At 49.5% G+C, this 17,186-nt stretch overlaps 1 protein-coding gene across 2 annotated transcripts in view; it reads left to right on the plus strand.

The window, feature by feature from the left end:
- Positions 1-712: 712 nt before the first annotated feature.
- Positions 713-17,186, plus strand: part of LOC139033022 (rho GTPase-activating protein 20) — a 51,557-nt gene continuing 35,083 nt past the window's right edge. For both annotated transcript variants that reach the window (XM_070461540.1, XM_070461542.1), the window contains exons 1-2: positions 713-901; positions 14,276-14,358. In XM_070461540.1, the coding sequence (XP_070317641.1) occupies positions 830-901; positions 14,276-14,358 (155 nt within the window). In that variant the 5' untranslated portion in view covers positions 713-829. The remainder of the gene's footprint in view (positions 902-14,275; positions 14,359-17,186) is intronic.

Here is a 17,186-nt window from a genome sequence, read left to right on the forward strand (position 1 = left end):
ATCTTAGTTTCTTTAGAAAATCGGGTGTTGGGACCAGGTTATCTTTCAGGTTGCCACTAAACCTTAAATTCTGAAGGATCTTCTAAATGACTGTCACAGTTACTGATAGAAAAGTCTTGAGAAATCCGTGTGTTCCGTTGATCACCAATATGAATGGATTCAGTCAAAAAGAGGATCTTCACCAAGAAAAAAATTTTAATTAACAGTTTCAAGTTCCCAGAAGAAAGCAAATCATTCGTTCAAGATTCTATTCTCTCTGAAAAGGTTTCTCTCTGCAAAGGCGGGGAGCCCAGCCCTCCGCCTTCACGCAAGGGGCTTGTACCGGCCACCTGTGCGCGCTATAAAAAGCAATCGCTCCGGAGCCACTTCCTACTGGACACTCAGGGGACCGTGCGCTGCTTTCCATTCACTGGCCCGCACTGTTCTCTTGGGTAAGAGTGGCCAACAGTTGATGGAAGCTTCTGCAATAAGAGGTGCTGGGCGACCCGTTTTGTGCAAGGATAACCCTACAAGTCACATTTGCTGAAAACAGACCCTGGTGGCATGAAGCTCTTTAGAATTCGGCAGGTCAGACCAAGTGCAAGGTGAAAGAGACAAGAGAGAGAGGAGGAAGGAGAGAGAACTCGCAACTTTCTAGCCAGTTGGCAGATAGAGCGAGTCCCCGAGATAGAGGGCGGGCGCAGGCGTGAAGCGCCGGAGCCCTCGGCTGGGAACAGCGCTTCTGACCGCACCGCCGCCCGGAATGGCCAGCGTGGGTCCGGGCTGCTCAGGTCCAGTGTGGTCGTGAGACCCTGAGCTCCGCTCCTGGCTGTCCTGGAGCTGCCCCAGCATGCCTGGTCCCCAGGCTCCGAGAGCACCCCCAGAGAAAAGCCGTGATGGGGTCCCCGCTGCAAAAAGCATGGTGAGTAGGGAGGCTTAAGCCTGAAGGTCCACTGGGTACTCAGATACTAAGGGGAGTGAATATAGCAAGTCTTCTCCCCGCCAAAGGGGACTAAAAATAGACTCCAACTTAAAGGTCATTATTTAGAACAGTATATATTGGTTGACCCAATATTGGTTTATGTAGCTATCTAGAATATGTTCATATGAAAGTCTGAAATAATCTCTACTGGAATGTTACCCTGGTTAGCTTAGATGTAAGAATTTTTGTCAATTGTGCATTTTTGCTGTTTACTTATTACCCATATTTTCTGTTTTTCCACAATGAGCATATATTTCTTATTTTATTTTTTAAAGAGATACTTATTTAGAAATCTCAAACCAGAACTCTAGGGGGAGGAGGGGGCCATTTGTTGAGGCTCAGGGTTGGCACTGCATATCCTAACCCCTAAATCTACACCTCTCCTCCTTCTGTTGTTGGGGTCTTCTGCCCTTTCCTGTTTATTGTTTTTAGTTCTTCCTCGAAGTACTGGGGGTAAGTCGCACTAGATATTGTGATAAAGAGCTCTCAAAGTGATTTTTTAAATTCACTTTAAAAGAAACATTTAGCATAGAAGAGAAAAAGCAAGTCTTCACATTTTCAGGAACACAAATCTCTGAATTTAGCTTACAGTCAAGAACAGTCATAATTCTGCGTACAGAGCACCAGCCCAGGCAGTAGGCATGATGTTAAATTATTGTGATTTGTTAATTCGTTTACGAATGACGTTAAATTGAAATCAACAGTTGCTTGTTGATGCTAGATCAATTTAACACTTGTTAAGTGAAATGAAACATCTGTTTATTTAAGGAGTGGATTTCTTTCTTAAAGATGACTCTGTAGTGTTCACATGAAATGGTATATCTTGGAGCAAAGGGAAGGAGAAGAGACAAGAGGTTTAAATTTAGACCTCCTCAGCCAAATTTAAAGGGGCTGCAGGAGCACTTGACCTTGGCCCAGATTCAGGGCAGAAGTCGTTAGGGAGAAACTCAACCACCCCACAAGAGACAGGGCGGAGGGTTTGTGTCACCTCTTGGGACAGCAAGAGCGTGACTCCGTCTGAAGTAGACCCACCGGGAATCTTCCATCTCAGCTGGCCAGTGTTCTTGGAAACGAAGCTTTAGGGGTTGTTTCTTCTTTGTAACTGCACTTAGCAACTGCCCTCTCCAGATAGACACTCGTGCCGGTGACAAGCGTAGATCAAATGCAGGCATGTGGAGGACCCTGGGCTGACGAAACGGAGGAGCCCACGGCTGGTGGAGAAGCCCAGCACAGACCCTGGACGGTGCAGTGAGGTCACAGGTGTCAGGGGAGTACAGAGAGGAGGCTTTCCCCTGGGGAGACAGGGGAGCTTCTAGAAGAGATGCCTTGGGCCAGGTCTTGCAGGAAGCATAGGAGTTTGCCAGGCAGAAACAGGACTTGCAGGCAAGGGAGCATCCAGCCACAGACGGATGGAAGGTGTGTCCAGGATGTGCTGTTGGGATGCAGGGCCTGTGCTCCCGGTGAGGACTCACGGCTCTCCTGCAGGAACGTGACGTGATCAGGTCTGTGGTTTAAGTGACCACCTGAGGGATTTCTCTGCCGGCCAGTAGTCAGGACTTCACCTTCCAATGCAAGGAGTGTGAGTTCAATCCCTGGTCCAGGATCTAAGATTCTACCTGCCTCTCTCTGCCAAAAAACCAAAATAGGAAACAGAAAAGATATTATAAAAACATTCAATACAGCCTTTAAACATAGTCCACATCAAAAAAAAAAAATTTTTTTTTAAGTAACAATCTGGCAACAATAGAGAGTGGGAGTTGGAGGGGGTGGAGATCAATGGCAGGAACACCTCCTGGTCTTGATGTTCCTGCCAGAAGAGGGGCAAGGAAAACGAGAAGGGGCAAGAAAAGGTCTGGGTGGGAGCCCAGAAGGTGGGGCACTTTGTGGGGCCTTCTGGAGGCAGAAATCAGCAGGGCTTGCTGTCAGGTGAGGAGGAGTGGATGTGGGAAATGGGCCACTGTACATGCACAAACCTTTTGGGGGGAAAAGGTTGATAAATTGAATATTAGTTAATAACAAAACTTCTCATTTGCAAGAAAAGAAAGACTGGTTAGAGTTCAACTTTTTAAATCATAATGCAAAAGTAATCTAGGACCTATAATTTCAGGAGCATTAGTTCAGACAGGCTTCTTTTAAGAACCTTCTGGACGCTGTGGTCCCAATATTTGAGTGGAAGCAAAAGCGAGCTAAATTTTTGATTTTCCTTCTTTATCTCTAAACGGTGGTGTTCTGTTGCTGAGGATAATGACCTCAAAATTGCAACAGTATCAGATTCTGGAAGAAAAGACAGGGGGATGCCAGGGACACATGGAAGCCTGTTTGATTTGAAAGAGCTCATTCAGATCCCCAACCTGCAGCAGCACCTCGTGTACCCAGCCCTGCCCTCACCCCCCACCCTCCATTCTCCACTGCCTGGGGGCTGGCATGGGGTAGAGGAGGGAGCCTTGCCCCTTCTGCTGTTTCTCTGTAATGATCAACTCTGGCTTTTCTCTTTGTTACCTAGTTTCTTTCCACTGTGTGTAGCCGTTATTAAAAACAAAGGCCACGATGGCCACAGGGAAAGCCAGTGGAAGCCACCAAGGAAAAGGTCTGGCGCTCTGTCATCACCCGAGGGGCTGGGGCCCTCCCAGGGAGCGTGAGCTGCCTTCCCAGTGCCGCCTGGTGCCCTTGCTGGTTGTGGCCAACCACTTTGGATCAGGCTGTTACACACCCATTAGGCTTCACCACAAGCGAAGGCCACCCTCCTAGTGCTGGGTCTAGGGCTGCGCCTGGTCCTGGATCCCATTTCCAGCTTCATCAGCCAACATTCCACCAAAGAGGGGCTGACCTCGGCCATCTGTCTCTGCTTCTCGCAGCCGCCCCGTTGCCTGGACTCTGGGAACTGGCTCCTGGGAGCTTGAGTGTGTAGTCCTCTGGGTTCACCCAGGTCCAGCACCTCCCTCACCTCCTCCGACCGTTGATGGCCTGCCGCCCAGCCCAGGACCCCAGATTCCATGTTGTCAGTGATGATCACCTACAGAGGCATGCTGGTGGTCCTGCCAGGACCTGACTTCCTGTTAGCACACATCACAGCCGCTGAAACATCACTTCCGTAGGAGTGAAGGCCTGAGATGGCAATGAGCTCTGTTGCTGGGCGGGTTGTCTGACATCCAAGCGTGGCTGGTGGGAACTCAGAGTCAGCCTGTGGTGCTTCAGATGGATCGCTCTGCAGATCCGGAAAGGGAAGAGCCCTCGGGCTGTGTCTTAGAAAAGAAGCCATGTTTCATCAAAGGCTTTCTAACTTGTGATCCTAACTGATTTCATAGCAGAGCCATGCGCCACCAGGGAGGTGTTGCTGGGTGACCTGCAGGAACGTCTCTGCTCCCTTCTCCTTGCCCATTCTCCAAACACAGAGAGCCCTGGGATTCCTGGTAGGGTGGACTTCAGTCGGCAGGACCCTCGTGGGTGTGGGACATGCCGTTTGTTGTTCAGTCTCTCAGATGTGCCTGGTTCTTTGCAAGCCCACAGACTGTAGCCCACCAGGCTCCTCTGTCCATGGGAATTCCCAGGCAAGAGTACTGGAGTGGATTGCCATTTCCTTCTCCAGAGGATCTTCCCGGCCCAGGGATCAAACCCGGGTCTCCTGCATTGGCAGGCGGATTCTTTACCACTGAACCACCTGGAAAGCCCAAGACATGCCCCTACACATTTACAATCCTACAAAGGTTGTGGTGCATCTGGGCCTGAAGGCCTGCTGAGCTGCTAAACCACCCTCACTTCCACCTCTTCTTGAGGGAGCTGGCCCGTATTCATGGATTCTGAATTATCTGCTCAGATCTAAGGGTCAGCCTGGTTCTCACGCCCAAACTGTAACTTCATAGAAACAGGCTGTGTGAGAATGGCAGCCTTGCTCAGCAAAATCTCATCTCTGTACCCTCCACCCGGGCAACCCATTTCCTTCAGATGTATTTAAAATTACAGAATTTTTGCCCATTTGGAAACTTTATTTCCAGTGGGGCACAGAATTAAGATAATATTCAAAGTGTAACAGTCCTTTTACTAACTTGTAACAAACATGCTCCCGGCTCTTCCTAACAGACAAACATGGGAGCTGCTGCTGCTGCTAAGTCGCTTCCGTCGTGTCCGACTCTGTGCGACCCCATAGACGGCAGCCCACCAGGCTCCCCCGTCCCTGGGGTTCTCCAGGCAAGAACACTGGAGTGGGTTGCCATTCCTTCTCCTATGCATGAAAGTGAAAGGGGAAAGTGAAGTCGCTCAGTCGTGTCGGACTCTTAGCGACCCCATGGACTGCAGCCCACCAGGCCCCTCCCTCCATGGGATTTTCCAGGCAAGAGTACTGGAGTGGGGAGCCGTGCCCTCCTCCAAGGGATCTTCCTGAGTCAGGGATGGAACCTGCATCTCGTGTCTCCTGCCCTGGTAGGTTCTTTATCACTAGCGCCACCTGGGAAGCCCAAGATGTGACTCAGGTGCAGCGGGGCGGGGCGGGGGGCGGGGGAACGAATCCAATACCCATAATAATGCTGTGGGGATAGTTATCATTATTTCATTTTACATTTACATATGAATCATTTCATAATTCAATAATAATTATCATTATTGCCATTTTACAAATGAGAGAGGCATGGAGGTGAAGTAACTTGCCAAAGGTCATGGCTAGTCCGCGGAGAGCTGGATATGAACCCATTTACGATCCTGGTCCTCTTTTAATGGTAAATAACAAAAGATCCCCTGGAGGAGGGCGCAGCAACCCACTCCGGTATTCTTGCCTGGAGAACCCCACGGACAGAGGGGCCTGGCAGGCTACGATCCATAGGGTCAAAAAGAGTCGGACACGACGGAAGCGACTTAGCAGGCATGATGAGGCGTATCTTAGTTCCCTGTCTATTGTAAATCACTTTGTGACTCAGCAGAGGAAAAACAGAGGCAGCTCAAAACGTCTCAGCCAGTGTCCTCTGGAGTGGCCCCCGTGGGTCCTGCAGTAAGGGTCCTGCGCCCCACCTCACAGACCCGACCCCAGCCTCCCAGGCACCAGCCCGCCTCGAGCTTCCCCATTCAGCCAAATCCACACCTCCCACAGCAGAGTCCCTTCTCTGTGCCCTGACTCCTTTTCCAAACAGCCGTGCCCTCAGTGTTGAGCCTTGTGGGAGGTTAGAAGAATCTAAGGCACAATTGACTGTGAAGGCTTTGGTAAAGTGTTTGCTTTTTTAAAGAGGAGCTTCTCTGATGGGTAGAAATACAGGCTATGTAGCGAAGAGAATAAAGAATTGAATTTGGGACATCGTTTTAAAACAAGTATTTTAATTGCGTTATCATTCACATACTTGGTTGTTCAGCCATCGCCACTAACTCCAGAACATTTCCATCACCCAAATAAGAATCCTCAGACATTAGCAGGAAACCACCATCCCATTCTTCCCACCTCCTGGCAACCATTAATCTACTTCCTGCCTCTAGAGGTTTGTCTGTTCTAGACACTTCTATCGGAGAAGGCAATGGCACCCCACTCTAGTGTTCTTGCCTGGAGAATCCCAGGGCCGGGGAGCCTGGTGGGCTGCCGTCTATGGGGTCGCACGGAGTTGGACATGACTAAGCGGACTTCACTTTACAGCCACTTCCTATAAATGGAATCATATAATACATGGCCTTTTGTGACTGGCTTCTTTCTCTTAGTATGTTTTCCATGCATGTTGTAGCTATCATCAGTATTTTGTTCCTTTTTATGGCTGAATACTATTTCATTGTAGGAATAGACCACGTATTGTTTATCCACTCATTGGTTGATAGACGTTAGGTTGTTCCCATTTTTTGGTGATGGGGAATAATGCTTCTGTGTACATTCATGTACAAGTTTTTGTGTGGACGTAGATTTTCATTTCTCTTGGGTAGATACCTAAGGGCAGAGCTGCTGGATCATAGGATGATGGAATGTAGTATTTAAAATGGGAAATTTAGAAGAACCTATTAAATCATAGTATGTTGGTGACTGCCCACAGCCATCCCACCGCTTACAGCTGTGGGACCTCAGGCAAAGCAAATGACCTCTCCAAATTTCAGGCAGTTGTTTTGTTTTGTCTTTACTGTTATTGTTGTTTTGTATGTTAAATGCCTTTGAAAACACATGTGCCTCTCAGTTGTGTAGATAAACTAGGATATATACATAAAAGTGTTGATAAACAGTGCAGTGCGAGGTTCCTGAGCTATTTTGACCACAGTCCATGTCAGGCAGGGGTGGACATCGACATGAACCATTCTGCATGCTGGAGTTGGGAATCAGGGCTGGCAGCCCCAAAATATGCCTCAATGACATATCAGTTATTTTGAATTAAAGTTACTTAAGAAATGGATGGTGCAAGACAGAGACCCAAACCTGTTTCTTTGTGCTGCCAACTCCTCACAAATGCATTGTTTCTTGGTCTAAAAAGTATAAAAACTAAACCTGCTCTCATTTCTGTGGGATCTCCATGCACATGAATTAAAATGGGTTTTTATTTTCTCCTGTTAAACTGTCTTGTATCTATTTTATCATTAGGCCAGCCGCAAGAACAGAAGAGGGCTAAGGGTGTGAGGGTCAGCACGTCAGGGGATGGTTTCTTTAAAGCGCCCTTTGAGGGTCTTTGCCAGTGTTACAGACGTTTAGGTGCCTTCTGCCTCTCCCTGAAGCTGGCCTTGCTCACGATTTTGTTGCACTGACATATTTCTTGCTTCCATCGCTCTCCTGATCCAGAACTTTCCATGTGTATGAGATAATTTGAATCCTTAACCCCTCAGTGATCTGGCCATCCTTACTTTCCATTCTTACCTCCTTTCTCACTCACCCACTGACTCCTGGACACCCTCCGATTTCCTGCCCCACCGCCTTTGCTAGAACTTCTCCCCCTACCAGCACATGCCTCTCCCCACCCACGCCTGCCACCATCTGCATCATCTGCCCCAACACCAGCCCAGATCAAAGGTCACCCTTCCAGCAGGTTCTATCAGATCTGCTCCCACCAGCCCCAGCTCCATGCCAGAAATCACGTTTCCTCCCTGTGTTCCCATAGCATTCACAGCATTCTTCTAGAACGTTCTCTCTGTCTTGTGACTATTTGAATACATGTCTTGTTACCACACTGTGAGTTTGTTATTGTAACATTGTCCTTCATGATGTATCATTGCTGGGGCCTTGCAGATAGTAGATATTTAAAGTTTTTCGAGTTGAACAATTTGTACCGTTCAAAACAATGGGGTTTTCATAGTATGTCCTTAAATAACAAGTATCACCATGCTACAAATCTGTAAAAATAAGAACTGTAAGTCCTGCATTCTGTTGTTAAGAGTCAGTTCATATCAGAAGGCATACCTTGGTTGATTGCTGGTTATGTAAACTCGGGCACATTCTGAATTCTCGGTGTTTTGATGTCCTTTTGGTAAAGATGGGAATAATAACTACCAACCTCCGAGAGTTGCTAGGAGGAAAACAAATAAGACCATCTACACAACCCACTGGGAAGGTGCCTGACCTGCAAGAAGTCTTCAGTAACTATTAACTGTTACTCACCCCAAGGGTAATTTCCACCTGACTCTGCCTAGAGAAGTCTGAAAAATGACCCTTTAGGTGACGCAGTTACCAACTCTGACCAGAAGGAGGCGCCCAGCCTCCAGGGCTGTGATCATTGACCGTCCAGCTGCTGCTGCTGCTGCTGGCAGCTAGAACCCTGCAATAGAGAATTCCGCCTGGGGGCGGCGGGCAGAGGTGTGTTTAGAAGCATCAAGAAAACCTCGGATTTTAAAGGTCACCACAAGGGCGTTTGGCAAGTCCCACTGCGCCTCCATCTCCACCCACCACCTGTTTAGAAAGGGCAGTGGTGCTGAGGTGTGGGCCCAGGGACTCGCGAGGAAGAAGCTGGGTCTGAAGCTGGGGACACATATACTGGTTTTAAGATCATGATTTCTTCCAGGATTAGCTAAAGTGTCTCCATCCAGCCTCGCTCGTGTGGTCACCTCCTGAACGTGGGATACCACGGGCCATGTGAATGAAATCTCTTTCCTGTCCTCTCGTTCCCCCCGTTTCCTCCTCCAGACAGGCTGTTCATCTGTGCCCTGGCCCTGAGCATCGCTGCCCACTCCTAAGTCCCGCGTGCCCATTTTTTATCTTTCAGTAGCTAAGTCCTGTCTGACTCTTTGCAACCCCATGGACTGCAGCATGCCAGGTTCTCCTGTCCTTCAGGATCTCCCGCCAGAGTTTTCCCAGGTTCATGTCCATTGAGTCGGTGATGCCATCCAATCATCTCATCCTCTGCTAACCCCTTTTTCCTTTGGCCTTCAGTCTTTCCCATCATCAGGATCTTTTCCAGTGAGTCAGTTCTTCACAGCATGTGGCCAGAGTATTGGAGCTTCAGCATCAGTCTTTCCAATGAATATTCAGGGTTAACATCCATTAGGACTGACTGGTTTGATCTTGCAGTCCAAGGGACTCTCAAGAGTCTTCTCCAGCACCATAGCTGGAAAGCATCAATTCTTCCCCTGACCTGCTATAATCCTACTTTCTAGGTCCAGCTCATAAGCCACCTCCTCCAGGAAGCCTGCTCTGACAGTTCTAATTCTACAAACTCCTCCTCTGCTAAGCATCTCCCATTTGCGTTTCCATGCAGTCAGACACTGTCCCCAGTGCTGCCTGTCATAAGCTCCCTGAAGACAGGACATGCCTCATGTGTGCCCTGCCAGTAGTCAAGGCAGGATCTTGCATGGAGCACCGCAGCTGGAACGACTGGAGAAGGGCCAGGTGTCTTGCAAGTGTGCGAGAACGAATGGATGGTTCGTTAATCTGCACCATAAACAGAGAAAAAACCCATCTCCTCCAACTCTGTAGTCGAAATATACACATGAAAGCCACTGCAGTTGTCTTCTGTAGGTATGGTACATTGCCTGGGTCCAGATCAATTCCACACTATTGGTATGTATTGATGTTTTTCTCACTTGTGGTTGGCTTTATGCATTTAGCGTTTGGTGAGTCAACTCATTAGACGTCACATTGTTGGCCCCCACACTGCTGTCAGCCTTGTGCTGGGAAGACAGGGAGGGGAGCAGGTGTGCCCTGCCCACCGGGGACTTACAGCTCACCATCAGCTCACACACCAACATTTTCTTGCACTTATACACACCTGACTCTGGGCTGCAAGACTCGGGAAAGAAAACAGAATAATAGGATACCGTCTCTGTCTTGGGGACTTGCTATCTGATGGGGACGCAGCTAAACCAGGTTCAAGGCACTCAGGTCATCAGCTTCTCAGAGGATCTGATGAAGGGCTTAGATAACAGGCTTTATTTGATGCTGTTCTGAGACAAGAACACTTTGAAGCATGGAGTAGTGACAGTTCCCTGGTGGCCTCGCGGTTAGGATTCCAGGCTTTCGCTACCATGGCCCAAGTTCAGTCCCTGTTTGGGGAACCAAGGTCCCACAAGCTGTGTGGTGGCACAGCAAAAAATAAGTCAGTAAATAAACTTTTAAAATATAAAGAACAAAGTCGTAGGAATGTTTTGAGGGAATAATAACGCTTTACACCTGCCTCCACCTCCCAGATCTCCTACCTGCTGTCTCATATTTTCATTTCCTTTCATAAGAAAATAAAATATTTCATTTCACAGAAATGAGGCTTAGAGAACTGACTTAAATGAATATCCTATTCCTGATGGAGGGGTAAGGAAAAGCAGGAGAGAACCCGGGGCATGCCCACTTTACAGATGAGGAGACTGAGGCTCTGTACAGAATGCTCAGCAGCTTGGCTCAGCTCACAGGGCAGGCGGCAGCTCTCCAGCCCAGACCTCCTGGGTTCAGACATCCCTCTCTCCTGCTCTTCACTTCCTCCTGCCTGCCAACTCAGGGCCCGAGTTACAGGGTATTTGGGGCCCTCTGCTACCTCAGGGGATCCCAGCAGGATCAATTGTCGTGAAGCCAGGTGGAGAGAGGCTGAGGGGGAACACTGGTGTGAGGCCACCTCCAGGCAGGCTCCCCGGGCCCCGCCAGCCCCCCAGCCCGTGTGCAGCACCAACCCCTGCTCCTGCAGAACCTGCTGGAAGCCACAGAACCACCATGTCTGGAGCCAGGGAGCTCAGCCCACGCTTCAGGGCAGCGGTGCAAAAGAAACAAAGATCGTGACCCCCCCCTCTGGCTGAGGACTCAGAAGGCGACCCGCCTACTGGGGGCAGTGGCTGGCTCCACAGCGGCATGGAGAGTGGGCAGTGTGGAATGTGCCTGGCCCAGACAGTGCCCAGGATGCTACAAGAGGTTCCCACTGGCCTCTGTAGGTCCCACCAGCCCCAGCGAGCATGTTTCTCCTGCTCACAGCTTCCCTAACAAAGCCGGGTTTCCCTCTGCCACTACTTTGCCTTTCCGGAAAGGGCAGCAGGGAAAGAATGACAAGATTTTAGGGAATCTTCCAAAAAGCCCTTGCCTGACCCCCAGAGCTGGATAGAGCAGACAGAGATATGAAGTCGGACCTTCTTGGTTTTCAGAGCAGGTTTCAGCATCTTCAGATTCACCCCCCTTTCCCCTCTTAGGAAAACCTGCTTTTACAAAAAGAATAAATCACAGCCTGGAGGTTTAAATGAGTACGAGTGTCTTGTAATGTTATCTTTTATCGGGGGGGCAGAAAACCTTTTGGACGGGAATGACTCTACAGGGGTGGCGTTTAGGCATAGCTGGGACACAGAACAGGTACCTCAGAGAAGAGAGGTCCTCTTCACTCCCAACACCGGGCTGGCTAGAAGAAACTTCCTTTGTCCTTGTTCCAGTCCAGTCGGACGGTTCTTCACGTACCTGCCACGTGGTACTCTAGGGAGAGGTGGCCCAGCCCACCAGCATATCTTCCTGGGGACCATTCACCTCGATTTTGCCATCTGCCTCCCTTTGTTCACACACATGTGAACTCCTCATCGTCCCAGTTCACCCAAGGCTAGAAGCCATCCCTTACCCCCATCACTCTTATCAGCGTGGTTGATGACCATGAACTTTCTGTTTGACCTTGGAATGAGTTTTTGCATTTGATTATCAGAGGGTGGGTCCAATATTTAGATTTCGACCTGCAGTGAGATCTCATGACACACCTGGAAAGAACCACAGCACTTAATGCTGAGCCTAGGCCGGGAAGGCCTGGTCCCCGGACACCAGGAAGACACACGGCCCCCTCTGCTCCTGCACTAGCCGCCTGAACTCCGGGAATGGGCAGATCCCCTTTTCCCTGCCAGAAATTCCTCAGTGCCTACACAGTGGGAGGCAACAGAGGGTGTGCATGCTGTCGCTTCAGTCATGTCCTACTCTTTTTGACTTCATGGACTGTAGCCCGCCAGACTCCTCTGTCCATGGGATTCTCCAGGGAAGAATATTGGAGTGGGTTGCCATTTCCTCCTCCAGGGGACCTTCCCGACACAGGGATCGAACCCACATCTCCTGCATTGGCAGGTGGGTTCTTTTCCACTAGCACTGTCTGGGAAACCCCCAACAGAGGGTGTGAGATGTCTATAAAGCACAATAGGTTGGAATAGAAGCCCCCCTCTCCAATTTAAGCTGAAATGTGGCTAAAACCTTTAACTGTGTGGATCACAACAAACTGGAAAATTCACAGAAGGGGTCATCAGCAGATGGTTGGATAGCATCACCAACTCAATGGACATGTGTATGTGTGTACTTAGTTGTGTCCAACTCTTTGCAACCATTCAGGACTGTCGCCTTCTCCTCTGTCATTGGGTTTTCCAGACAAGAAGAGTGGAGTGAGTTGAGTTTGAGATGGAGATGGTGAAGAACAGAGAAGCCTGGTGTGCCACAGACCATGGGTTGCAAAGAGTCAGACATGACTTAGTGACTGGACAACGACAGCAATGTGGCAGAAATCCGTGGCCTTTCTCAATAAAGTGCAAAACAAGACTCATTCACACACGCGCAGCTGGGTATCGTTGAGAAAATCCTGGGGATCAGTGGATCAGTATTTTGCAGAAATAAAACCAAAGGGCTGCTTACGGGTTGTTGAATTGCCACACCCGAAAGGGGCCGCGTGTCAACTTCAGTTCAGCATCTGAGTCGCTAAACTGAGCCCAGAAATCAAGGCTCTTGACTGTACCAGATGGGCAGGAGATGACTGGAGGCAGCATTGTGGGCAGAGCCTAGGCAGGGACTCGGAGACCCGGCCTGACTGCACAGAGGGGGTGGTGGGGCGGTGGGGGCGACTAGTGAGAAGCCCCCTGCACCTGCTGTGCCACAGGTGAGGATGCTCAGGCCAGCTCCGCCCGATGGTCCGTGTGAGGAGGTGCAGCCTCCTCATCCCCCCTCCTCCCGGAGGACTTGGTGTTTCCTGAGGTTGGTGCTTTCCTTGCGAAGGGGCAGACCAGGGCAGCCCCCTCTCTCTGGGTTCTTTGCACATTTTGGCTTTCATGAAAGATACTTCTATGGACATCTTTTGCAAGAAGGCTTTGTGGATGCCTGTTTTCCCTTCTCTCGAGTATATTTGTACAGGTGGAAGTTCTGATTATGATGTTGTGATTTATGACATGTAGGTTTGGTCATTCAGATAAGTAATACAGGACTTCCACTCACACCTTTTTTTGGCAAAACTGATCTCAAGGACTTGCCTAGCTACACAGTGGCTGAGAAATTAGGGGAACATGTGGCTATTAATGTAAAGCTATTAAGAGTGAAGAAAGAATTGTTGTTGTTGTTGCTAAGTTGCTTCCAACTCTTTGCAACCCCATGGACTGCAGCACACCAGGTTCCTCTGTCCTCCCAGAGTTTGCTCATATTCATGTCCACTGAGTCAGTGACACCATCCAACCATCTCATCCTCTGTTGTCCCCTTCTCCTCCTGCTCTCAATCTTTCCCAGCATCAGGGTCTTTTCCAATGAGTCAGCTCTTCTCATCAGGTGGCCAAAGTATTGGAGCTTCAGCATCAGTCCTTCTAAGGAATATTCACGGTTGATTTCCTTTAAGGTGGACTGGTTTGATCTCCTTGCTGTCCAAGGGACTCTCAAGAATCTTCTCCAGTGGTACAGTTTGAAAGTATCAATTCTTTAGCGCTCAGCCTTCTTTGTGGTCCAACTCTCACATCTATACGTGACTACTGAAAAAACCATAGCTTTGACTATATGGACCTTTGTCAGCAAAGTGATGTCTTTGATTTTTAATACGCTGCCTAGGTTTGTTATAGCTTTCCTTCCAAGGGTTAGGGTTAGGGATTATGTTGGTATAATCTCCACCATGCAACTGTATGTGGAAATTAAAATGAATACAAGTGAAAATATAATTGAAAAAAATAAAAAGACAACCACACTCTGCTTTGTTTCCACAGCTCGGGAGCCTGGCCCAGCACTGCCCCTCAGTGCCAGCAACCGGACTGGGCAAGATTTTCAGCAAGGCATGGCTACCCGCCAGGTAAGTGAAGACCTCCCCACACCCCACAGGGGACCAGAGGAGTCGGGTGGGGAGCCTCTCTGAGTGGAGGTGCCGCCTGGTTCTCTTTTCATTTCGTAGCCTGTCACTAGGGGGTCTCTGTCTCCAGGGCATGGTCCCTCCCACAGCAGAAGGGTCGGCTGGTCCACGTGAAGGTGGACCAAGCAGAGGCCTCAGTTTACCCCCAGGTACCAGGCACCTCGGGGGCAGAGTGTTGTTGGGGTGCTCACTGGCTCACCCCTGGGGGTCTTGGCATCATGTGGGTACCCTCCAAAAAGAACCAAAGAGCAGGAAAGAAACAGTTCACCAAAGTGAAAGGTGGATCTGAGACTGATGTTTAAATTCAGTCTTTTTTTTTTGCTGAATTGGTCCAAGTTGGATGCGTGTCCATGTCCCTCCTGGGATCTCACTCCCCTCAGGAGGTAACCAGGGCAGAAAGCAGCATGGAAGAGCGCCTGTTCTCGGGCATTTCCCATGCGATACCGCTCCCTGTCACCACGTTGCACCATTTACCCTCCAGCTCGCCTTGGGAATTGGCCCAATTTTTATCCCTACACAAGTGGAGGAGGTTGAGTAACTCATCACAGGATGACAAGGACTGGGAGCCCAGTTCAGATCTGAGTGACGCCAGAGTCTCAGGGCTTCCCTAAGACTCTCTGCATGGAGTGAGTTTACAGGGACCTAAAGCATCATGGCAGGACCCTGGGAGGATGACCAAACAGAGCCCGCTCCAGGCAGTGGACAGCACATGGCCAAGCCAGAGCACCCTCGGAGAAAGGACCCCTGAGATTCCACAGTGGTCCCTCCTTTATCCCCAGACCCCACGCTTGGGCACAGGGCCCCCATTCCAGGATGCCATGGACACAGAACTCACACTTACTCAGACACGTGGAGAAGGTTCCCAACTCATGCTGGGGGCCAGGCTGCACTTGAGAGCCCCCGGGACCCCTGTAAAGTGCTCTCTCCCTCCCTCAGAGCCTATAGACCGCCTCCCTGAACGTGAAAGCTTAGTTCTTGCAGACAGGTAGTTACTGCTTTCACACATCTCTTGGAAGCTTTTGGACAGAAGCCATAGCACTTGATGGAAGATGAGATTTTCCATCTGTTACTAAAATCCCTCACTATCTCCTGTCATTTAAGAGTGAAGGTCATACAGCTGTCATCCTGATGGGAGCCTTTGAGTCATTAGGTTTTGATATCATGACTTTTGTGAAAGGATGGTTGCAGGGCGGGGGTCAGAGGCCAGGAGAGGTCTGAGGGGACACTGCAGACACAGCCCCCGCCTCTATCCACTCAGCATCACCTGGAGGAGGTACTGATCTCAGAAGGTTGCCTGGCAACAGAGCCAGCTGTGGCGTGATCAGGATCCCAGGAGGGGAGGGGAGGCTGCCCAGAAGGGGCTGGGAGCAGAACACTTAGGGGGCTTGCCTGAGGGTCACTGAGCTGGGTCAGCAACCCTGAGTCACAAACAGGTGGGCTCGTGGATGAGACACCACGTTGTCCTTATTCGGTTGCCACGTTGTGTCCAACTATTCCCGACCCCACAAACTGCAGCACGCCAGGCTTCTTTGTCCCTCACCGTCTCCTAGAGTTTGCCCAAGTTCATGTCCATTGAGTCAGTGATGCTGTCCAACCATCTCATCCTCTGTCACCCTCTTCTCCTTCTGCCTTCAGTCTTTCCCATCGAGTCTTGTCCACAAAGACACCACAGGTGATGGCAGATTCTCTGGTAAAGTGATGGGAACTCACTGTCTCCATCAGGCAGATGAAGACGACTTTCTCAGGCTCTCCAAACATGAGGGAGAGTGGACTGAAATCATAGGTGATGCTCTTGGCCTACAAGAGGGCAAGGATGCCTGCGGGGGTGCTGGGTGGGGGGAACCACGGCATCCCACATAGCACGTGTTGCCTGAGAAGGCCACTCCTTACCCCTCCACCCACTTGGGAGAAGATGCCCAAACCTCACAGGGTAGAGGGAAGTCAGCAGGAGCCCTTTGAGACTGCGGCTGGAGACGGTTAAAATCTGCTAGCTGGGTACCAAATATTTGAATCCACATACTATGGTTTTGATCATCATCTTTAGTGGTTAAAACTTAGCATGAAGGTTTCAAAGAATATAGGGACTATAATGGTCTCTCATAAGGTAATATTCACAACAGGGAAGGATGAGAAAAATCAGGACTGAAAATCTGGTTAAGAGACAATGATGGTGGGTGTTGAGTAAAACTCTCTCATGGTTAAGCATATTCCAGAAGATAAGTGAAAGTAAAGTGTGTCTGACTTCACTAATGAAGACAGATTACGTACCTTTGCCTCCACGTTAGCACCTGTTTCACCCAGCGCTTTCAGGTGCTGCTTTCAGGAAAAAGAGCAGTTTCTTTCTTCCACTTACAGATCATCTACGATATGCAAGGCACTCTACTGCGTTTCCTTGTGAGAGTGTGGATAAATTCTGTTTGACTCAGCCAAGCTCATACCAAGCTTGAGGTCTGGAGGTAGTCCCATAGCCAGACCACCCAGCGTGCTCCTGCTTAGATACTTCTTAGAGGTACCTGTGTCTCTTACAGCTAAACATCTGGTCACAGGGCAAGATAACCGTGTTTCTTTGGTAAGTCACTGGAAGCAGCGTGATTTGACTAATGAGTCAGGTTGTTTATTGATCACAGACAGCAGCACCTGAAAGTGTTAGTTGCTCAGTCATGTCTAACTCTTTGAGACCCCTTGTCCACAGGATTCTCCAGGCAAGAATACTGGAGTGGGTTGCCATTCCCTTCTCCAGGGGATCTTCCTGACCCAGGGATCAAACCTGG

Source organism: Odocoileus virginianus, chromosome 34 (genome assembly GCF_023699985.2).
Source record: "Odocoileus virginianus isolate 20LAN1187 ecotype Illinois chromosome 34, Ovbor_1.2, whole genome shotgun sequence".
Taxonomy (NCBI): Eukaryota; Metazoa; Chordata; class Mammalia; order Artiodactyla; family Cervidae; genus Odocoileus; species Odocoileus virginianus.